Consider the following 25,538-nt stretch of genomic DNA (forward strand, 5'->3'; position numbering starts at 1 on the left):
CTACTTCTTTATTATAAATGGCAGCCTTGTTTTAAAATTGTGCCCCCTCCACCAGAACTCATATGTTGAAACACTAACCCCCCAATGTGACTGTATCTGGAGATGGGGCCTTTGGGAGATAATTAAGGTTAGATGAGGTCATGAAGGTGGAGACAACAGAGAGCTTGCTTCCTCTCTCTCTCCACCATGTGAGGACACAGTGAGAAGGCAGCTGTCTGCAAACCAGAGCGAGAGTTCTTGCCAGAATCTGTCCATGTTGGCACTCTGATCTCAGACTTCTGCCTCCAGAATTATGAAAAATAAATTGTTATTTAAGCCAGCCAGTTTATGGTATTTTGTTGTGGCAGCCTGAGCAGACTAAGACAAATTTTGGTACTGAGAAGTGGGGTGCTGCCCTAACAAATAGCTAAGCATGTGGAAGCAACTTTGTAAGTGGGCAATGTATAGAGGCTGGAAGAGTTTTGAGGTGCATGCCAGAAATATGGACATTATAGGTGATTCTGGTGAGGGCTCAGAAAGAAGAGAGAAGAGCAGTAGAGAAAGATTCTGTCATCTTGGAGAATACACATATCATCGTGACCAGAATGTCACTAGAAATGTGAATGCTAAAGGTGCTTCTGGTGAGCTCTTACACAGAAATGAGGAACATGTTATGGGACACTGGAGGAAAGGCCATCCTTGTCATAAAGTGGCAAAGAACACAGCTGAATTGTGTTCTAGTGTTTCGCCACTGATCAGAAATGCCACCTTATCAGATAGTAAGTTTTCATACATCTCTCTGTGTTTGGAATCTCTATTCCACTACTATCTGTGTTTGCACCAACATGTAATGCTTTCATAATTAGAAAAAATTTCCTTTTTATTTTTTAAAATTTGACACTAATGAGTAAAAATTCCCTGTCTCATATTGGGTAATTTACAGCAGTAGGGTGACAGGTTGCTGATGCTAGGTTCATCCAGGACCCTGCTTTGGAGTCATGTGTCTGCCCAGGTGGGAAAAAAATGTACCTTCTCATAAAAACACATCTCTAAGAATTTTCACAGAGGTTGTGCTATGCAAAGGCTATATGACCAAGTGGAACTTGTTTGAGGTCAGGCTGGGGGAACACATAAGGATGTACTTCTGTTATGTAACCTTGTGCTTACTCTTTTTATAACACATACGTATTGTAATTGCATGTCTAATTGCCTGTGTCCATTATTGAAGTGCGTGTTTCATGAGGATAGGGACTGTTCCTTTGGCATGAGGTTGTTGTGAAGATTAAATAACTAAATAATAATAACATAGTAAGTACTCAATAAGTAGTTACTGAGTTGAATTGTATTAATGTCATCTAAGAAGATAATAATCCTTTTGTCTAGGAGGGTAATTCTGAGCTGTATCAGTACCTATGAAGTTGGATAAGACTTACTTGCAGCTTTGCAATGACATGAATACACTTTTAAGTATGGTGTAATCTGTAAAAGACTGCTTCTATTAATGAGTTTAAGGGCATGGTAGTGAGAAACTTTGTTGTTTCTTTCTTTGTTTCTTTCTTTTGCCACACTGGGGGGCATGTGGGATCTTAGTTCCCCAAGCAGGGGTGAACCTGTGCCCCCTGCAGTGGAAGCAGGGAGTCTTAACCACTGGACCGCCAGGGAAGTCCCGAGAAACTTTGTTCTTTAAAATCATAGATCTTAAAACACTTGACTCTTTGAAATCCTACCAGTGAGAATGAACGGCTCTGAGATGTTCAGAGAAGTCACAACGTTGCCATCTAGTCCAGGTACAACTGTCTCAGATCAGGGTCTTCCCATCAAAGAAGGGACACAACATAATGTATTTATCTTAACTCTGGCTCCAAGGACAGTGCATTGAGCCCTTTCTGTACCCAGGCCTGTTAACTCTTTTTGTTTTTTAATTTTATTGAAGTATAGTTGATTTACAATGCTGTGCTAATTTCTGCTGTACAGCATAGTGACTCAGTTATACATACATATATATACATATTCTTTTCCATTATGGTTTATCAAAGGATATTGAATATACTTCCCTGAGCTATATACAGTAGGACCTTGTTGTTTATCCATCCATCTGATATATAATAGTTTGCCTCTGCTAATCTCACACTCCCAATCATTTCCTCCCAACCCCCCCTTTGGCAACCACAAGTCTGTTCTCTATGTCTGTGAGTCTGTTTCGTAGATATGTTGATTTATGTCGTATTTTAGATTCCACATATAAGTGATATCATAAGATATTTGTCTTTCTCTTTCTGACTTACTTCGCTTAGTATGACAATCTCTAGGTCCATCCACATTGCTGCAAGTGACATTAGTTCATTCTTTTTTATGGCTGAGTAATATTCCACTATATCTATCTATCTATATCTATATACACACACACACCACACCTTCTTTATCCATTCATCTGTTGATGGACATTTAGGTTGTTTCCATGTCTTGGCTATTGTGAATAGTGTTGCTATGAAAATAGGGATGCATGTATCTTTTCAAATTAAAGTTCTGTCTGGGTATATGCCCAGGAGTGGGATTGCTGGATCATGTGGCAACTCTGTTTTTAGTTTTTTTGAGGAACCTCCATACTGTTTTCCATAGTGGCTGCACCAACTTATATTCCCACCAACAGTGTAGGAGAGTTCCCTTTCCTCCACACCCTCTCCAGCATTTATTATTTGTAGACTCTTTAATGATGGCCATTCTGACCGGTGTGACCTGGTACCTCATTGTAGTTTTGATTTGCATTTCTCTAATAATTAGCAATGATGAGCATTTTTTCATGTGCCTGTTCCAGGCCTGTTAACTCTTTACTCATTGCCTTACTTTTCTTTGAACCTATGAAAGCACTGCTTTATTTAAATTTTATCTAGGGACTTCCCTGGTGGTCCAGTGGTTAAGACTCTGAGCTTCCACTGCAGGGGGCATGGGTTCCATCCCTGGTTGGGGAACTAAGACCCACATGCCCCGCAGCATGGCCAAAAAATAAATAAATAAATTTTATGTATATCCCACCAAGACCTCTAATAACACCTCTCTCTCTTTTTTGAGGCTGAACTTTGTTTCTCTTTTGAAGGAGCAAAAATAAAGTTCAGTTTTTGTTTTCAGATTTGAGTGATTTGATTGTATTTTAACATGTATATTTGAGTACATATAGTTATGGAACATTATAAATTCTGTAGAAAGATTTGTGATTATCCTTTATGAACGGTTTACTTTACCCTTTAATGGACAGCAACAAGACCTTTTGGTCAGTCAAATTTCTTAGTAAAATTGTTTTAATGATTTAGATGTAAATATTTATAAGGAACAGTTTGAGACTGTGACTGTATGTCATTTGTAACTTCAGCCATCTGTTGAGCTTGCACACATGATGCATTCTAGCAAAAGATATTGATACTTTCTATATCATTTAAGATTGCAGTGGTTGTGCCATGGGAATTAAAAAGTGAAATGAAAATATAAAGACCTTTAAAATACACAGTGAGCAGATAGTTTGGATTAACTAGATACAGAAAATATAGCATTCTTTTTCATAAGAAAGTTGGATAGAGGAAACCATATTTTCCATATTCTTATTTCCAAAAGATTTTCTAATATGATAACAAGTGAAAAGAGAGGTTGTTCTACTGAAAGAGCTGTCCTAACTCTTTTGCTTAGCCACACTTGCATAGGTATTTTCAATTTCTTTGTCTTCAGGACACGTGTGGGTAAATTCTTCACGGGCATAGGCATTGTGGAGATAGCGCCAGACTCCTGAGAATTCTCCTGGAATGTCGAAATCACGATATTTCTTTGCAGCAACCTAAGGTTTTGGAAAAAAAAAAGGAAAAAGCAATTGGTAGTGAGGGGCATCAGTAAAATGCCTAGTGTGTAAAAACATATGTCAAAAATCAGGATCATTGAAGACATGTTACCTACACAAAAAGTACTACAAAATAAACTTAAAGAATCTTGGATTTACTACTTTAATGTTTTGTCTACAAATGTAGACAAAACTCCATGCTTGTAATCATTTTTATATTTATGGTGTATTTAATTATGAATGTTTAGAAGAAGGAAGCGCAGAAAAAGAGCACAGATCTTTTCACTGTTTAGGGTCCGACAGTGTCTTACTTCTTTATGTATTCTTCGTGTCTGGCATAGGACCTGAGATAGAATAAGGTCTGTTCAATAAAAATTTGTTAAATTAATGATTAGATAATAATAATATTAATAGCTCACTTTATTATCACTTGTTATGATTCAGACACTTTTCTAAGTATTTCATATGCCTTAATTTAATTTTCTCAACAGTTCTGTGAAATGGGTACTATTACCCTTGTTTTATAGACAAGACAGTGGAAAACACCTTCTGATTTAGGAAGAAAGAAACAAGAAGTTTTTATGCTTCCCAGAGAAGATCATTATGGATTTTTCCTCTGAGGAGGAAAAGGAGACATACCCTATGCATAATGATGATGACAAAGCCCTCGTATAAAAACTCACACTGAATGGTCACTGTGCTTCCTGTTGGCAACTCCAAAACTCCTCTCAATCATTCAGCCTGCCCTATGAAGACTTACTTTAATAATGTTCAGTTTGGGTAACAAACTGCAGTCAGCCAGTGTCAGCTGATCCCCATCCAAGAACAATCTTCTGGAAACTGTGAGTTCCTCAGCACTATCTGCATCAATTTCATCTAGAAGTGGGGTGTTCAAGTAGTCATCCAGACGCTTAAATTCTTTGAGCAGAGATTTTTCAAAATCTGAGGCAATGGAGTCAAAGGGTTACTTATAAATGTGCAGTCTTCATGACTAAATACATTCCCAATATGCTTTTTTTTTTAACATCTTTACTGGAGTATAATTGCTTTACAATGGTGTGTTAGTTTCTGCTTTATAACAAAGTGAATCAGTTATACATATACATATGTTCCCACATCTCTTCCCTCTTGCATCTCCCTCCCTCCCACCCTCCCTATCCCACCCCTCTAGGCGGTCACAAAGCACCGAGCTGATCTCCCTGTGCTATGTGGTTGCTTCCCACTAGCTATCTATTTTACGTTTGGTAGTGTATATATGTCCATGCCACTCTCTCTGTCACATCTTACCCTTCCCCCTCCCCATATCCTCAAGTCCATTCTCTAGTAGGTCTGTGTCTTTATTCCCATCTTGCCACTAGGTTCTTCATGACCTTTTTTTTTTCTTCGTTAGATTCCATATATATGTGTTAGCATACTGTATTTGTTTTTCTCTTTCTGACTTACTTCACTCTGTATGACAGACTCTAACTCCATATATATGTGTTAGCATACTGTATTTGTTTTTCTCTTTCTGACTTACTTCACTCTGTATGACAGACTCTAACTCCATCGACCTCACTACAAATAACTCCATTTCGTTTCTTTTTATGGCTGAGTAATATTCCATTGTATATATGTGCCACATCTTCTTTATCCATTCATCCGATGATGGACACTGAGATTGCTTCCATGTCCTGGCTATTGTAAATAGAGCTGCAATGCAGCTAACCCTCAGAATGGGAGAAAATATTTGCAAATGAAGCAACTGACAAAGGATTAATCCCCAATATGCTTTTCACACATTTAGACATCTCTATATACTTAACTAGAATGCTCAACTACCCACTGATAAGACAGAATCAGATGTTTAATCAAATGGTGAGTAGACATATTTTTGGACTCTTCTTGAGGAGGTAAATTGGGAGGAGAGTCAAAGAAAAAGAAAGGTAATATATATTATCACTCAAGAAGAGTCAGAAAGTGGAATCAGAGACTAATAGCTCTCATGATTCAGAGAATAGTAAACCTATTCAAGATTTAGAGAATGATTCAGAGAATAGTAAACCTATTCAAGAGTGTGGGAAATGGTAGGTGCTATGGTTTAAGAAACCTTAAAGGTACACAAGACTGGGAAAGTTGGAGGGGTTAAGAAATACAGTCCAGCAGTTAGTTCACCCCTGGCATGTCAATGTTCTAATAGAGCTAAGTTGGTGATTGCTATATTGAATATTAGATTCTAAGTCCAATAAAAGTTCATGGAAGGAATTTCAGAAGAGAGAACAGAGAGTGAGATGAAGAGTATTCCCCAATATATACTATATATTCAGGAAAGTCCTATTTCAGTTGAGTCAGAATATGAGAGTGAGCATGTGAGTGAGAAAAACAAAAAGACTTAAAGAAAGGTATCTTACTCTTATTTGCCTCCTTTTGTGCATTCTTAATGTATGCAGAAAACTTGGCAAAGAGGTTACAGCCCACGTCAAAAGACTCCTTGTTCTTGGGACTCAGGTGAGGATACCTTAAAAAGAAACATCACTGCACATAACATTCACCCATAACAAGACATAGACCTGGTGTCTTAGTTGCACTGTACTGAGAGAAGTTTTGGAAAATTGTGCTGGAAACTGAAGGTGCTGAGAAACCTTTCATTGGAAATATGTTTTTTTCCCACTCTGAGAATACTTTAGCTTATAAAGTTCACAGGGAAACCAGCTGTTTGGAATTCAAAGCTCATTTATCTATAGAAACAATGTTTCAAATGGCGGTTGGGTCCCCATACTTGCTCCTAAAAGCCTGTTTGGCAGAAGATATGGTGGTAATACATTTTCAAAGATAAGTAGTAGGAAAAAACATGGCTTCAAATAACAAAATACATAAAAGAATAAAGAGGATGGAGAGGATGGGGGAAAAGTAGCCAAGATGTCCTCCTCTTAGTAATACAAAGTTAATTTAGCATAATAAAGTAATGTAATACTGTAATTTACCACATTAACAAATTAAATAAGGAAAACCGTATGATCATGAATAGATGCCCAAAAAGTGTTCAGTGAAAATCAATTCCTATTCATAAAACCTCACACTAGCAACTAGAAGTGGTTGAGCCAAACACTTAGCCATCTTCCTTGATCCCTCTTTCTCTCTATGCCCACATTTGATCCATTAGCAACTCCAGCCAGACTACCTTTCAAAATGTATCCAGAATCTGTCCACTACTCACCACCTCCACTGCTCCCTGCCTGGTCCAAAGCCTATATTACTGAAACACTTTTTGATTATCCCCCCTCTCCCATGCTTATCCCTCACACTCCCAGGATATTCTCCACCTGCTGCCAGGGCAGTCATGTTAACACTTAAGTCATATCATGTCTCTTTCCTACTCATTACCTTGCAATGTCCCCATCTCATTCAGACTCAGAGCCCAAGTCTTCACAGTGGTCTACAAGGGCCAGTGTGATCTGAGCCAACCTTACCTTCTGCTCTCATCTCTTCCTACTCTCTTCCTTACTTCACTTCACACTGACCTCCTTGCTCTTCTTCAAATAGGCCTGACAAGCTCCCACCCCAGGTCCTTTTCACTTGGTCTGCCCTTAAATAAAGTGCTTTCCCTCATTTATGCACATGGCCCTCTCCCCGTCTTCTTTCAGGTATTTTAATCTGATATATCCTCCTAAGTGAGGCCTTTCTCTGGCCACCTTATCGGACATTGCAACCTCTCCCCTGGCCCTAACACTCACTACTTCCCTCCCTTGCTTTACTTTTTCTTAGTATTTTTCATCATCTAAAATAGTTTATATTTTGCTTTTTATCTTGCTTATTTGCTGTCTTCCTTAACTAAAATGTAAGCTCTGCTAGGGCAGAGAGTTTTTGCCCATTTTATTCACTGATGTGTCCCAAGTGCCTAGAATAGTACCTGACACTTAGTAAGTATTCAGTAAATATTTGTTAAATGATTAAATGAATTTATTAATTTCTTTAACTTGGTCAAAAGTATCCATCAAAAACTTTCAGCAAGCATCATTTTAAATGGTGAAATGTTAGCACTATTTCCTTTAAAATCAGTAAAGGATGCAGATAATCATGATCACTACTGCACTTCAACATTGTGCTGAATGTACTGATCAGTAAGACAAGAAAAAACACCATTCTAAATGGTGACTCTACATTTTTTACATTAAGTTTAGGAACAAGACAGAAATGCCTACAATTACTATTATAGTTGACATTTTTCTGAGGTTTTAGCAAGTGGAGGAAGACAACAACATAAAGCAATCAGTATAATTATTGGAAGAGAAGTAACAATATAATTGTATACTTAGAAAAACCAAGAAAGTATAAAAAAACAATTACTAGAATTAATGAGCTATTTTGGTAAGATGGCTAAATACAAATAAAACATTAAAGAAATAGCTTTTCTATGTTAGCAAGAACCAGAACGAAATGGATATTAGTAGCGTATTCCACTTACAATAGTGACAAAAGTATAAAATATTTAGAAATAATTTAATATAAAAGGTATAGAATCAATATAAAAACAAAACACTATAAAATCTCATCAAAGAACATAAAACAGACATTTAGGTTCATAACCTAAGTGTCCATCAGTGGATGAATAGATAAAGAAGATGTGGTTTGACACACACACACACACACACAATGGAATATTAGCCATGAGAAAGAAGGAAATCCTGCCATTTGTGCCAACATGAATGGATCTTGAGAGCATTATAGTAAGTGAAGTCAGACAAAGACAAATACTGTATGAATCACCTATATGTACAATCTAAAAAAGCCAAACTCATAAAGATAGAGAGTAGAATGCTGGGGGCTGGAGGAATTGGGGAGATGTTTAAGAGTAAAAACTTTCAACTAGTAAATAAATAAGTCCAAGAAGTCGAATCTGCTGCATAGTGATTATAGTCAACAATATTATAAACTTCAAAGTTGCTAATAGTCTAGATCTGAACCATTATCACGACTAAAAATAAATGATAATTATGTGATGGAATAGAGGTGTTAGCTGATGCTATGGTGGTAATCATTTTGCACTATATAAATGTATCGAATCAATTTGTTGTATACCTTAAACTTACACGATGTTATATGACAATTATACCTCAATTTTAAAAAAAGAACATAAGATGATACCCAAATACTCAAATCATGTCCTCTGATGGGAAGAATTCACATCATAAAAATGAAATTTGTATAAATAGTAATACAAATTAAATGTAATTTCAATTAAAATCCAATAGTATTTTTAAAATTGAGGTAAAATTCACATAACATGAAACTCACAATTTAAACCATTTTAAAGTGTACAATTCATTGAGATTTTTAGTACATTCACAGTGTTGTGCACCCATCACCCCTATCTAGTTCCAGAACATTTTCATCACTCAAAAAGGAAACTGTGTTCCCATTAAGCAGTTACTCCCCATTCACTCCTTGAATCACTAATCTTTCTGTCACTATGGACTTGTTTATACTGGACATTTCATGTAAATGGAATCATAAAATGCATGGCCTTTTGTGTTTGGCTTCTTTCACTTAGTATAATGCTTCGAGGTTCATCCTTATTCTAGTATGTATCAGCACTTCATTCCTTTTTATGGATGAATAATATTTCATTGTATGGATATACCACATTTTGTTTATTTGATAATCAGTTGACGGACATTCGTGTTGTTTTCAGCTCTTAGCTAGTGTGAATACTGTTGCTATGAACATTTGTGCATGTGTTTCTGTTTGAATACGTATTAGAACTAAGAAATGAATACAGTAAACTTGCAGGATACATGATTAATATACAGAAATCTGTTAATTTTCTATACTCTAATAAAGAACTATTAGAAAGAGAAATTAAGGAAACAATCCCACTTACAAGTATGTCAAAAAGAATAAAATACCTTGGAAAAAATTAACCAAGGAGGTGAAACACCTATACTCTAAAAACTATAAACATTGATGAGGGAATTTGAAAATGATACAAAGAAATGGAAAAACATCTTGTGTTCTTGGATTGGAAGAATTACTATTGTTAAAATGTCCACACTACCCAAAGCAATCTACAGATTTAATGCAACCCCTATCAAAATACCCTGACATTTTCCACAGAACTAAGAACAAATAATCCTAAAATTTATATGGAACCACAAAAGACCCCCAAATACCAAAGCAATCTTGAGGAAAAGAAAGAACAAAGCTGGTGGTATCACAGTCTCTGACATCAGACTATACTACAAAGCTACAGTAATCAAAACAGTGTGGTACTGGAACAAAAACAGACATAAATCAGTGGAATAGAAAAGAGAACCAAGAAATAAACCCACGCACTTATGGTCAATTAATCTACAACAAAGGAGACAAAAATATACAACGGAGAAAAGACAGTGTCTTCAATAAGTGGTCACAAAGAAAGAAAATGACAGGCCAATATCACTGATGAACCTAGATGCAAAAATCCTCAACAAAATACTAGCAAACAGAATCCAACAGCACATTAAAAGTATCATACACCATGATCAAGTGGGGTTTATCCCAGGAATGCAAGGATTCTTCAATACACACAAATCAAGCAATGTGATACACCATATTAACAAGTTGAAGAAGAAAAACCATATGATCATCTCAATAGATGCAGAGAAAGCTTTTGACAAAATTCAACACCCATTTTTGATAAAAACCCTCCAGAAAGTAGACATTGAGGGAACTTACCTCAACATGATAAAGGCCATATATGACAAACCCACAGCCAACATCGTCCTCAATGGTGAAAAACTGAAACCATTTCCACTAAGATCAGGAACAAGACAAGGTTGCCCACTCTCACCATAGTTTTGGAAGTCTTAGCCACAGCAATCAGAGAAGAAAAAGAAATAAAAGGAATCCAAATCGGAAAAGAAGTAAAGCCATCACTGTTTGCAGATGACATGATACTATACATAGAGAATCCTAAAGATGCTACCAGAAAACTACTAGAGCTAATCAATGAATTTGGTAAAGTAGCAGGATACAAAATTAATGCACAGAAATCCCTTGCATTCCTATACACTAATGATGAAAAATCTGAAAGTGAAATTAAGAAACACTCTCATTTCCCATTGCAACAAAAAGAATAAAATACCTAGGAATAAACCTACCTAGGGAGACAAAAGACCTGTATGCAAAAAATTATAAGACGCTGATGAATGAAATTAAAGATGATACAAATAGATGGAGAGATATACCATGTTCTTGGATTGGAAGAATCAACATTGTGAAAATGACTATACTACCCAAAGCAATCTACAGATTCAATGCGATCCCTATCAAACTACCAATGGCATTTTTCACAGAACTAGAACAAAAAATTTCACAATTTATATGGAAACACAAAAGACCCCGAACAGCCAAACCAATCTTGAGAAAGAAAAACGGAGCTGGAGGAATCAGGCTCCCAGACTTCAGACTATACTACAAAGCTACACTAATCAAGACGGTATGGTACTGGCACAAAAACAGAAATATAGATCAATGGAACAGGACAGAAAGCCCAGAGATAAACCCACGCACATATGGTCACCTTATCTTTGATAAAAGAGGCAAGAATATACAATGGAGAAAACACAGCCTCTTCAATAAGTGGTGCTGGGAAAACTGGTCAGCTACATGTAAAAGAATGAAATTAGAACAATTAGGTGGATTAAAGACCTAAATATAAGGCCAGACACTATCAAACTCTTAGAGGAAAACCTAGGCAGAACACTCTGTGACATAAATCACAGCAAGATCCTTTTTGACCCACCTCCTAGAGAAATGGAAATAAAAACAAAAATAAACAAATGGGACCTAATGAAACTTAAAAGCTTTTGCACAGGAAAGGAAACCATAAACAAGACAAAAAGACAACCCTCAGAATGGTAGAAAATATTTGCAAATGAAGCAACTGACAAAGGGTTAGACTCCAAAATTTACAAGCAGCTCATGCAGCTCAATATCAAAAAAAAAACCCAAACCAAAAATGGGCAGAAGACTTAAATAGACATTTCTCCAAAGAAGACATACAGATTGCCAACAAACACATGAAAGAATGCTCAACATCATTAATCATTAGAGAAATGCAAATCAAAACTACAATGAGATATCATCTCACACCGGTCAGAATGGCCATCATCAAAAAATCTAGAAACAATAAATGCTGGAGAGGGTGTGGAGAAAAGGGAACCCTCTTGCACTGTTGGTGGGAATGTAAATTGATACAGCCACTATGGAGAACAGTATGGAGGTTCATTAAAAAACTAAAAATAGAACTACCATACGACCCAGCAATCCCACTACTGGGCATATACCCTGAGAAAACCATAATTCAAAAAGAGTCATGTACCACAGTGTTCACTGCAGCTCTATTTACAATAGCCAGGACATGGAAGCGACCTAAGTGTCCATCGACCAATGAATGGATAAAGAAGATGTGGCACATATATACAATGGAATATTACTCAGCCATAAAAGGAAACGAAATTGAGTTATTTGTAGTAAGGTGGATGGACCTAGAGACTGTCATACAGAGTGAAGTAAGTCAGAAAGAGAAAAACAAATACCGTATGCTAACACATATATATGGAATCTAAAAAAAAAAAAAAAAAGGTCATGAAGAACCTAGGGCCAAGATGGGAATAAAGACACAGACCTACTAGAGAATGGACTTGAGGACACAGGGAGGGGGAGGGGTAAGCTGGGACAAAGTGAGAGAGTGGCATGGACATATATACACTACCAAATGTAAAATAGATAGCTAGTGGGAAGCAGCCACATAGCACAGGTAGATCAGCTCGGTGCTTTGTAACCACCTAGAGGGGTGGGAGGGAGGGAGATGCAAGAGGGAAGAGATATGGGGATATATGTATATGTATAACTGATTCACTTTGTTATAAAGCAGAAACTAACCCACCATTGTAAAGCAATTATACTCCAATAAAGATGTAAAAAAAAAGTGGTTCTGGGAAAACTGGACAGCTACATGTAAAAGAATGTGATTACAAAATTTTCTCACACCAGAAACAAAAAAATTAACTGAAAATGGATTAAACACCTAAATGTAAGACCTGAAACCATAAAACTCCTAGAAAAGAACCTAGTCAGAAGAACTCTTTGACATAAATCACAGGAATATTTTTTTAGATCTGTCTCCTAAGGCAAAAGATATAAAAGCAAAAATAAACAAATGTGACCTAATTAAACTTAAAACTTTTGTGCAGAAAAGGAAACCATTGACAAAATGCAAACACAACCTATTGAATGGGAGGAAATATTTGCAAATGATATGACCAAAAATGTGCTAATATCCAAAATTTATAAACAGCTCATACAACTCAATCTCAAAAAAACAAAGAACCCAATTAAAATTGGGCATTGTGGAGAGGAGGAGCCAAGATGGCGGAGTAGAAGGACGTGCTCTCACTCCCTCTTGCGAGAACACCAGAATCACCACTAGCTGCTGGACAATCATTGACAGGAAGACACTGGAACTCACCAAAAAAGATACCCCACATCCAAAGACAAAGGAGAAGCCACAATGAGACGGTAGGAGGGGTGCAATCACAGTAAAATCAAATCGCATAACTGGTGGGTTGGTGACTCACAGACTGGTGAACACTTATACCACAGAAGTCCACCCACTGGAGTGAAGGTTCTGAGCCCCACGCCAGGCTTCCCAACCTGGGGGTCCGGCAACGGGAGGAGGAATTCCTAGAGAATCAGACTTTGAAGCCTAGTGGGAATTGATTGCAGGACTTCGACAGGACTGGGGGAAACAGAGACCCCACTCTTGGAGGGTGCACACGGAATAGTGTGTGCATCGGGACCCAGGGGAAGGAGCAGTGACCCCGGGGGAGACTGAACCAGATCTACCTGCTAGTGTTGGAAGGTCTCCTGCAGAGGCGGGGGGTGGCTCTGTTTCACCGTGGAGACAAGGACACTGGCAGCAGAAGTTCTGGGAAGTACTCCTTGGCGTGAGCCCTCCCAGAGTCTGTCATTAGCCCCACAAAAGACCCCACTTAGGCTCCAGTGTCGGGTTGCCTCAGGCCAAACAACCAACAGGGAGGGAACCCAGCCCCACCCATCAACAGTCAAGTGGATTAAAGTTTACTGAGCTCTGCCCACCAGAGCAACAGTCAGCTCTACCCACTACCAGTCCCTCCCATCAAGCCTCTTAGATAGCCTCATCCACCAGAGGGCAGACAGCAGAAGCAAGAAAAACTACAATCCTGCAGCCTGTGGAACAAAAACCACATTCACAGAAAGAGAGACAAGATGAAAAGGCAGAGGGCTATATACAAGATGAAGGAACAAGATAAAACCCCAGAAAAACAACTAAATGAAGTGGAGATAGACAACCTTCCAGAAAAAGAATTTAGAATAATGATAGTGAAGATGATCCAGGACCTCGGAAAAAGAATGGAGGCAAAGATCGAGAAGATGCAAGAAATGTTTAACAAAGACCTAGAAGAATTAAAGAACAAACAAACAGAGATGAACAATACAATAACTGAAATGAAAACTACACTAGAAGGAATCAACAGCAGAATAACTGAGGCAGAAGAACGGATAAGTGACCTGGAAGACAGAATGGTGGAATTCACTGCTGCGGAACAGACTAAAGAAAAAAGAATGAAAAGAACTGAAGACAGCCTAAGAGACCTCTGGGAAAACATTAAATGCAACAACATTCGCATTATAGGGGTCCCAGAAGGAGAAGAGAGAGAGAAAGGACCAGAGAAAATATTTGAAGAGATTATAGTTGAAAGTTTCCCTAACATGGGAAAGGAAATAGCCACCCAAGTGCAGAAAGCAAAGAGAGTCCCATACAGGATAAACCCAAGGAGAAACACGCCGAGACACATGGTAATCAAAGTGGCAAAAATTAAAGACAAAGAAAAATTATTGAAAGCAGCAAGGGAAAAACAACAAAAAACAGACAAGGGAACTCCCATAAGGTTAACAGCTGATTTCTCAGCAGAAAGTCTACAAGCCAGAAGGGGAGTGGCATGATATACTTAAAGTGATGAAAGGGAAGAACCTACAATCAACATTACTCTACCCGGCAAGGATCTCATTCAGATTCGAAGGAGAAATCAAAAGCTTTACAGACAAGCAAAAGCTAAGAGAATTCAGCACCACCAAACCAGCTCTACAACAAATGCTAAAGGAACTTCTCTAAGTGGGAAACAAAAGAGAAGAAAAGGACCTACAAAAACAAACCCAAAACAATTAAGAAAATGGTCATAGGAACATACATATTGATAATTACCTTAAACGTGAATGGATTAAATGCTCCAACCAAAAGACACAGGCTTGCTGAATGGATACAAAAACAAGACCCAAATATATGCTGTCTACAAGAGACCCACTTCAGACCTAGGGACACATACAGACTGAAATTGAGGGGATGGAGAAAGATATTCCATGCAAATGGAAATCAAAAGAAAGCTGGAGTAGCTATACTCATATCAGATAAAATAGACTTTAAAATAAAGAATGTTACAAGAGACAAGGAAGGACACTACATAATGCTCAAGGGATCAATCCAAGAAGAAGATATAACAATTATAAATATATATGCACCCAATATAGGAGCACCTCAACACATAAGGCAACTGCTAACAGCTATAAAACAAGAAATTGACAGTAACACAATAATAGTGGGGGACTTTAACTCCTCACTTAAACCAATGGACAGATCATCCAAAATGAAAATTAATAAGGAAACAGAAGCTTTAAATGACACAATAGACCAGATAGATTTAATTGATATTTATAGGACATTCCATCCAAAAACTGCAGATTACACTTTCTTCTCAAGTGTGCATGGAACATTCTCCAGGATAGATCACATCTTGGGTCACAAATCAAGCCTCAGTAAATTTAAGAAAATTGAAATCATATCAAGCATCTTTTCTGACCACAACGCTATGAGATTAGAAATGAATTACAGGGAAAACAATGTAAAAAACACAAACACATGGAGGCTAAACAATACGTTACTAAATAACCAAGAGATCACTGAAGAAATCAAAGAGGAAATCAAAAAATACCTAGTGACAAATGACAATGAAAAGACGATGATCCAAAACCTATGGGATGCAGCAAAAGCAATTCTAAGAGGGAAATTTATAGCTATACAAGCCTACCTCAAGAAACAAGAAAAATCTCAAGTAAACAATCTAACCTTACACGTAAAGGAACTAGAGAAAGAAGAACAAACAAAACCCAAAGTTAGCAGAAGGAAAGAAATCATAAAGATCAGAGTAGAAATAAATGAAATAGAAACAAAGAAAACAATAGCAAAGATCAATAAAACTAAAAGCTGGTTCTTTGAGAAGATAAACAAAATTGATAAACCATTAGCCAGACTCATCAAGAAAAAGAGGGAGAGGACTCAAATCAATAAAATTAGAAATGAAAAAGGAGAAGTTACAACAGACACCGCAGAAATACAAAGCATCCTAAGAGACTACTACAAGCGACTCTATGCCAATAAAATGGACAACCTGGAAGAAATGGACAGATTCTTAGAAAGGTATAACCTTCCAGGACTGAACCAGGAAGAAACAGAAAATATGAACAGACCAATCACAAGAAATGAAATTGAAACTGTGATTAAAAGTCTTCCAACAAACCAAAGTCCAGGACCAGATGGCTTCACAGGTGAATTCTATCAAACATTTAGAGAGGAGCTAACACTCATCCTTCTCAAACTCTTCCAAAAAGTTGCAGAGGAAGGAACACTCCCAAACTCATTCTATGAGGCCACCATCAACCTGATACCAAAACCAGACAAAGATACTACAAAAAAAGAAAATTACAGACCAATATCACTGATGAATATAGATGCAAAAATACTCAACAAAATACTAGCTAACAGAATCCAACAACACATTAAAAGGATCATACACCATGATCAAGTGGGATTTATCCCAGGGATGCAAGGATTCTTCAATATATGCAAATCGATCAATGTGATACACCATATTAACAAATTGAAGAATAAAAACCATATGATCATCTTAATAGATGCAGAAAAAGCTTTTGACAAAATTCAACACCCATTTATGATAAAAACTGTCCAGAAAGTGGGCATAGAGGGAACCTACCTCAACATAATAAAGGCCATATACGACAAACCCACAGCAAACATCATTCTCAACGGTGAAAAACTGAAAGCATTTCCTCTAAGATCAGGAATGAGACAAGGATGTCCACTCTCACCACTATTATTCAACATAGTTTTGGAAGTCCTAGCCACGGCAGTCAGAGAAGAAAAAGAAATAAAAGGAATACAAATTGGAAAAGAAGAAGTAAAACTGTCACTGCTTGCAGATGACGTGATACTATACATAGAGTATCCTAAAGATGCCACCAGAAAACTACTAGAGGTAATCAATGAATTTGGTAAAGTTGCAGGATACAAAATTAATGCACAGAAATCTCTTGCATTCCTATACACTAATGATGAAAAATCTGAAAGAGAAATTAAGGAAACACTCCCATTTACCCCTGCAACAAAAAGAATAAAATACCTAGGAATAAACCTACCTAGGGAAACAAAAGACCTGTATGCAGAAAACTATAAGACACTGATGAAAGAAATTAAAGATGATACCAACAGATGGAGAGATATACCATGTTCTTGGATTGGAAGAATCAATATTGTGAAAATGACTATACTACCCAAAGCAATCTACAGATTCAATGCAATCCCTATCAAATTACCAATGGCATTTTTTACAGAACTAGAACAAATCATCTTAAAATTTGTATGGAGACACAAAAGACCCCGAATAACCAAAGCAGTCTTGAGGGAAAAATATGGAGCTGGAGGAATCAGACTCCCTGACTTCAGACTATACTACAAAGCTAAAGTAATCAAGACAATATGGTACTGGCACAAAAACAGAAACATAGATCAACGGAACCGAATAGAAAGCCCAGAGATAAACCCATGCACCTATGGTCAACTAATCTACGACAAAGGAGGCAAAGATATACAATGGAGAAAAGACAGTCTCTTCAATAAGTGGTGCTGCGAAACTGGACAGCTACATGTAAAAGAATGAATTTAGAACACTCTCTAACACCATACACAAAAATAAACTCAAAATGGATTCGAGACCTAAATGTAAGACCGGACACTATAAAACTCTTAGAGGAAAACACAGGAAGAACACTCTTTGACATAAATCACAACAAGATCTTTTTTGATCCACCTCCTAGAGTAATGGAAATAAAAACAAAAATAAACAAATGGGACCTAATGAAATTTCAAAGCTTTAGCACAACAAAGGAAACCATAAACAAGACGAAAAGACAACCCTCAGAATGGGAGAAAATATTTGCAAATGAATCAATGGACAAAGGATTAATCTCGAAAATATATAAACAACTCATGCAGCTCAATATTAAAGAAACAAAAACCTAATCCAAAAATGGGCAGAAGACCTAAATAGACATTTCTCCAAAGAAGACATACAGATGGCCAAGAAGCACATGAAAAGCTGCTCAACATCACTAATTATTAGAGAAATGCAAATCAAAACTACAATGAGGTATCACCTCACACCAGTTAGAATGGGCATCATCAGAAAATCTACAAATGACAAATGCTGGAGAGTGTGTGGAGAAAAGGGAACCCTCTTGCACTGTTGGTGGGAATGTAAATTGATACAGCCACTATGGAGAACAGTATGGAGGTCCCTTAAAAAACTAAAAATAGAATTACCATATGATCAAGCAATCCCACTACTGGGCATATACCCAGAGAAAACCGTAATTCAAAAAGACACATGCACCCCAATGTTCATTGCAGCACTACTTACAATAGCCAGTTCATGGAAGCAACCTAAATGCCCATCAACAGACGAATGGATAAAGAAGTTGTGGTACGTATATACAATGGAATATTACTCAGCCATAAAAAGGAACGAAATTGAGTCATTTGTTGAGATGTGGATGGATCTAGAGACTGTCATACAGAGTGAAGTAAGTCAGAAAGAGAAAAACAAATATCGTATATTAACGCATGTATGTGGAGCCTAGAAAAATGGTACAGATGGAGTGGTTTGCAGGGCAGAAGTTGAGACACAGATGTAGAGAACAAACGTATGGACACCAAGGGGGGAAAACCGCGGTGGTGTGGGGATGGTGGTGTGCTGAATTGGACGATTGGGATTGACATGTATACACTGACGTGTATAAAATTGATGACTGATAAGAACCTGCGGTACAAAAAAACAAACAAACAAACAAAAACAACTAACATTAAACTTTCTTTGGGTTATTTGTATGGAAATATGTTAACATAAATGTTTCAGACATTACATGAAATTTCTAAAAATCTTATATGTTCTGGTATAATGTTATAAGTCATAATTCTAGTTATTACTTTAAAATGTATATCTCAGAAGTAACTAAATTTCCTTGTCAATTGCATTATTATGAACTTTCATCAAATCTTTAACCATGGTCATTTTTAAGTCTTTTGTCATTTACAGACAGTTCTGGGTGTACTCTGATGCTTTTGCAAAAATGTTCCTATAAAAGGGTTTCATCTTCAAGGAATTCATGGAAAAGACTCTGACAAGTACAGGTTTCTGGTAACTGACTATACTGCTGAACTGAATGATTAAGCATTTTCAGAACTCTAATGGAAAACTGATGAATTCATAAAAGTGCTAACAAAAGATCAAGATGAAAAAAAATTAATTACATGGGACTGAGTGAACTGATGAGGATGATTATAATTTTTGTGACTTTCTGTTTGAATAAAAAAAATCACACAAGGACTCAGAGGCAAAAAATATACAAATCAATTTTCACTGCAAAGTAAAGGAGCTGTTACAGTGGAGGATTACTGGACTGAATGTCAATATTATGACATAGTATGAGTGTGTTTCGTGTTTGGTGTTGCAATCATTGTTGCTTTTGTTGTGGTCATCCATTTACAATGCTTGGTGTCAGTTTATTTACCTCTTGTAAATATAAAATACAGTGTGTGTCTGTGAAAAAAAAATGGGCATTGTGGTTTTGATTTGCATTCCTCTATTGACTAATGACATTAAGTATCTTTGCAAGTACTTATTAGCCACTTGTATATATTCTCTGGAGAATTGTCTACTCAAATCCTCTTTCCATTTTAAAATTAGGTTGTTTGCTTTCTGTTGTTGAATTGTAAGAGTTCTTTTATATATTTTGGATACTAGTCACATACAAGGGAACCGCCATAATGCTATCAGCTTATTTTTCTGCAGAAACTTTGCAGGCCAGAAGGGAGTGACATGATATATTTAAAGTTCTGAAAGGGAAAAACCTACAACCTAGGATACTCTACCCAGCAAAGTTATCATTCAGAATTGAAGGAGAGGTAAAGAACTTCTCAGACAAGAAAAAACTAAAAAAGCTCATCAATACTAAACCAACCCTAAAAGAAGTGTTAAAGGGTCTTCTCTAAGTGGAAAAAAAAATATTCTTTTTCTCTTGTTGCCTTTAGAATTCTCTCTTTATCTTTAAATTTTGCCATTTTAAATATGATATGTCTTGGTGTGGGTCTCTTTGGGTTTATCTTGTTTGGGAGTCTCTGTGATTCCTGTACCTGGAAATCTTTTTCCTTCATCAGCTTCAGGAAATTTTCAGCCATGATTTCATCAAATACCTTTCTATCCCTTTCTCTCTTTTCTCCTTTGGGGATCCCTATAATGTGAACATTAGTACACTTGATGTTGTCTCAGAGGTCCCTTAAACGTTCCTCATTTTAAAAAAATGTTCTTTCTACTGTTCTGATTGGGTTATTTCCATTATTCTATCTTCCAGATCATCTAATTTTTCTATTTTCTATTTTCTTCTTTTGCTGTATGTGCTTTTGGTGTTATATCTAAGAATCCATTGCCGAATACAAGGTCTTGAAGATTTACCTCTATATTGTCTTCTAAAAGTTTTATAGTTTTAATCCACACATTAGGTGTTTGATATATTTTAAGTTGATTTTGGTATATGATGTGAGGTAAGGGTATAACTTTATTCTTTGGCATGCCAATGTGAATATCTAGTTGTCCCAGCACCACTTGTTGGAGAGACTATTCTTTCACCATTGAATGGTTTTGGCACTCTTGAAAATCAATTGACCACAGATGTATGGGTTTATTTTTGGACTTTCAATTCTATTCCAATGGTATATTATTATGCAAGTACTGATTGTTTTGATTACTGTAGCTGTGTAGTAAGTTTTGAAATCAGGAAGCATGAGTCCTCCAATTTTTTTGTCTTTATCAAAGACTATTTTAGCTATTTGTGATCTCTTGCAATTCCATATGAATTTGAGGGTTGGCTTTTTCATTTCTGTAAAAACACCATTGGAATTTTGGTTGGTATTGCATTGAATTAATAGATCACTTTGGGGAATATTTCTACATTAATATATTAGGTCTTCTAATCCATGAACATGGGATATTTGTATGGGTTGAATTGTGTCCCCCCAAAAAGGTATGTTGAAGTCATAAACTCCAATACTTCATAATGTAACCTTATTTTGAAATAGGATTGTTACAGCTGTAATAGTTAAGATGAGGCCATATGGAGTAAGGTGGGCCCATTAATCCAATATGACTGGTGTCCTTGAAAAAGAACACTTTGTGAAGAGACAGAGACACAAGGAGAATGCTATGTGAAGATGGAGGGTTGGAGTTATGTATCTATAAGGTAATGATTGCTGGAAAACCATGAGAAGCTAGGAAGTTATTTTAGCAATTGTTTGTAGTCTTCATGTACAAGTCTTTCTCTTCCTTGGTTAAATTTATTTCTAAGTAGTTTATTATTTTTGATGCTACTGAAAATGGAATTGTTTTCCTAATTTACTTTTTGGATGATTCATTGACAGTATATAGAAATAAAATTATTTTTTGTATTTTGATCTGTATCTGGCAACTGTGCTGAATTTTTATTAGTTCTAATAGTATTTCAGTGGACTTTAAAGGATTTTCTACATAAAAGATCATATCTGCCAATATCATTTTACTTTTTCCTTTCCAATTTGGATGCCTTTTATTTCTTTTTCTTGAATAATTGCTCTGGCTAGAACTTTCAGTACAATGTTGAATAGAAGTGGCAAAAGTGGCATCTTTGTCTTGTATCTGATCTTAGGGAGAAAGTTTTCAATCCTTCACTTTTAAGTATGATGTTATCTGTGGGTTTTTCATAGATTCCCTTTATCAGGTTAAGGAAGCTCCCTTTTATTCCTAGTTTGTTGAGTATTATCATAACATGGTGTTGGATTTTGTCAAATGCTTTTTCTGCACCAACTGAGATGATCATGTGTGTTATTTTTCCTTTACTGGTGCTCTTTTATTTCTTATATGACTTTGAATTACTTTCTAATGGCCTCTCATTTCTGCCTGAAGGACTTCTGATAGCATTTCTTGCAGAGCAGGCCTACTAGCAACAAAATCCCTCAGTTTTCATTCATGTGGAATGTCTTAAGTTCTCTTTCATTTTTGAAGGATATTTTTGCCAGATATTGAATTCTTGGTTGACTTTTTTTCTCTCAGCACTTTAAATATATCATCTCTCTGCCTTCTGGCCTCCATGATTTCTGATGAAAAATTATCTGTTAATCTTATTGAGAATCCCCTCTACATGATGAGTCATTTATTTCTTGATGCTTTCAAGATTATATCTTTGGCTTTGGCTTTAGATAATTTTATAATAATGTATCTTGGTGTTGATCTCTTTGAGTTTATTCCACTTGGAGTTTGTTGACCTTCTTGGATGTATAGGTTTATGTCTCTTTCATTAAACTTGGGAAGTTATCAGCCATTGTTTCTTCAAATATTCTTTCTGCCTCTTTCTCTCTGCCATCTCTTCCCTTATCATGTGTATCTTTGTACATTTTATGGCATCCAACAGGTCTGTTAGGCTCTGTTAATTTTCTTCCTTTTCCTTAGACTGGATACTCTCAATTAACTTATGTTCAGTTTTGCTGATTCTTTCTTCTATCTGTTCAAATCTGCTGTTGAAACCTTCTAGTGAATTGTTCATTTTAGTTATTGTACTTTTCAACTCCAGAATGTCTATTTGATTCCTTTTTATTATTTTTATTTTTTATTGATATTCTCTCTTTATTGAGACATTGTTTTCTTGGTTTCCTTTAATTCTTTGTCCATGGTTTTCTTTAGCTATCTAAACATATTTAAGACAGTTGATTTAAAGTCTTTGTCTATTAAATCAGGGTCTGGGTTTCCTCAGGGACAATTTCTATTAATTTCTTTTTTTTCTGTGAATGGGCCATACATTCTTGTTTTTTTTTGACATGCCTTATATATATATTTTGAAAACAGGACACTTTAATATTATAATGTGGAAACTCTGGAAAACAGATTCTTCCCTTACCTTCCAACAAATAGGGTTTGTTGTTGCTTTTTTTGGGTGTTGTTGTTTATTTGTTTAGTGAATGTTCTGAAGTATTTTTGTAAAGTCTGTTCTTTCTTGTGTGTGGCCACTGAAATCTTTGTCTCATTATCTTTGGTCAGTTGATTTGACAGAGATTTCCTTAAACTCCTGGAAGCAAAACAAACAAAGAGACAAACAAACAAACAACAAACCAAGGGAAAAAAAGCTCTCCCGGTGTTTGTAAGCTGGCTCTGTGTTTGGGTACTCCTTCAATGCTTAGGTATGCAGTTTATAATTCTGCCTTAGCCTTCACTTTCTACTTGTGTGGTGCCTGAAGTTTAGCCAGAAGTGAAAGCTTAAAGTCTTCTCAGGTTTTTTTTTCTGAGCATAGGTCGAGACTTGGGCATGTGCTTGGACTTCTAGATTCCCTAGAATACATTAATTTAAAGCCCTTATTCCACTATCTCCAAGTGTCTCAGCCTCTTTCTTTTTTTTTAAATAAATTTATTTATTTATTTTTGGCTGCGTTGGGTCTTCATTTCTGCACGCAGACTTTCTCTACTTGCAGCGAGCGGGGGCTTCTCATTGTGGTGGCTTCTCTTGTTGTGGAGCATGGGCTCTAGGTGCATGGACTTCAGTAGTTGTGGCTCGTGGGCTCAGTAGTTTTGGCACATGGGCTCAGTAGTTGTGGCACATGGGCTTAGTTGCTCCGTGGCATGTGGGATCTTCCTGGACCAGGGCTCGAACCTGTGGCCCCTGCATTGGCAGGCAGATTCTTAACCCCTGCACCACGAGGGAAGTCCTGTCTCAGCCTCTTTCTTCGCAGACTTGTCAGTTTGTCTATTGCTTTCTCCAAGTTTTATTCCTTGCCCCCTGTGGCAGTGGCTAATACATTTGCTTCTAAACGCCTTCCACGAGTGCCAACAGGGAAGCTGCCTCAGCCCTGAGGAAGCTCCAAAGTAGGTGAAAAAAAAGGCAAACCCTTGAGCCAATCCCTCAAGGTGCCACCAGGTCAAACCACACAACCATAGTTATTTGAGAATAAGGTCCATATCCTGTCCTCTGGTACAAGCAACCTGTTTCTGCAATGTGGACTGCTCTCTTTAAGGCTTCTAAAGAGCTGAGTAGTGGAGGATGGTAACAGGGTAACCTAAAATGCCACAGGGCTCTCTTACTGAAATTTTGCTTCTTTCTTTTTCATTAAGAAACCCCAGGCTGCTTGTAAATTTTTGGTTAGATTCCAGAGTTCTGGCAAAGTTGATTCTGACAGCTTTTGCTGGGCTATTAATTGTTATTATGGAGGGATGACATTTTGGAGTTCCCTACTCCACCATTTTCATTGATGTGGGTATCTAACAGGTTTTAAAATTTTAGATGAAACAAAGATTATATGGAAGAGCTCTTGTATTTAGCAATATGGCAGAGTAAATAACCACTCTGGAGGACCTTGTCAAAAGAAAGTTCATTTTAGCATTGTTTGTAACACCAAAACTTGGAAAAAATCTTCCAGCTCTTTCTCCAACAATGGTAACTATTATGAACCAGGGATTTTTATTTTTATTCCAGTTATCCAATTCCCGCTCCACCACTGCCTATTGCGTGTGTCAAGCAGAAGGTGGAAAGAACTTGTCTTTTAATTTATTTGATTGTTCGACCATTAATATCTAAGAGAGATGTTGCGCATCACTCAAAGATCCTGGACTTTGAACTGGATGCAGTAACTGTAGGGGACTTGGAAGTTATCTCTCTTGGGAGTAAGTGTGTTCCATGTATGGGAATAAGGATACACACATTTATTTGGATGGTCAGAGGGGCAGAATATGGAAGATAACACAGTTATGTACCACTTTCTCCCTCTCTCTCTCTCTCCCTCTCTCTCTGTCTCTCATTAACTGAATCTTATTTTGTTAGGGATGGCAATACACCTGGATGAAAACTATGTTTCCTAGCTTCCCTTTGTACTTAGGTATGACTATGTGAATTACTTCTGAATAATGAGATGTTAATGGAAATTGATGAATGTGGCTTCTGTGAAAGCTCCTTAAAGCTGACTTGCACCTTTTGCCCTTTGCCCTTTTCCTTCTTCCTGTGTGGGAGGTAGATCTGTTGCCTGGAATTCCAGCAGACATATTGTCACCGTGAATTAAACTTAAGACTGGAAAACTCACCTGAAGGATGGCAGAGAAGAAATATTAGATAGAGCCTGGGTCCCCAGTGAAATTATGGAGCTGTCATTCTACCCCTACAATGCCTCATTCTTGGTGTCTTATTATGTAAGAAAAATAAAACCCATATTTATCTAAGCCACTACTTTTTGGGTCTCTAGTTATCAGAGTTGAATGCA

The 25,538-nt window shown here is 36.9% G+C and overlaps 2 protein-coding genes across 2 annotated transcripts in view; one reads left to right on the top strand and one right to left on the bottom strand.

The window, feature by feature from the left end:
• Positions 1-25,538, top strand: part of LOC118888791 (histone H2A-Bbd type 2/3-like) — a 50,901-nt gene that overhangs the window by 8,657 nt on the left and 16,706 nt on the right. The window lies entirely within an intron of this gene.
• Positions 3,452-25,538, bottom strand: part of CLIC2 (chloride intracellular channel 2) — a 30,816-nt gene continuing 8,729 nt past the window's right edge. The window contains exons 4-6 of the mRNA XM_036840242.1: positions 6,193-6,299; positions 4,563-4,744; positions 3,452-3,802 (exon numbers count right to left, since the gene is read on the bottom strand). Coding sequence (XP_036696137.1) covers positions 3,641-3,802; positions 4,563-4,744; positions 6,193-6,299 — 451 coding nt within the window. The 3' untranslated portion in view covers positions 3,452-3,640. The remainder of the gene's footprint in view (positions 3,803-4,562; positions 4,745-6,192; positions 6,300-25,538) is intronic.

This window comes from Balaenoptera musculus, chromosome X, assembly GCF_009873245.2.
Source record: "Balaenoptera musculus isolate JJ_BM4_2016_0621 chromosome X, mBalMus1.pri.v3, whole genome shotgun sequence".
NCBI lineage: Eukaryota > Metazoa > Chordata > Mammalia > Artiodactyla > Balaenopteridae > Balaenoptera > Balaenoptera musculus.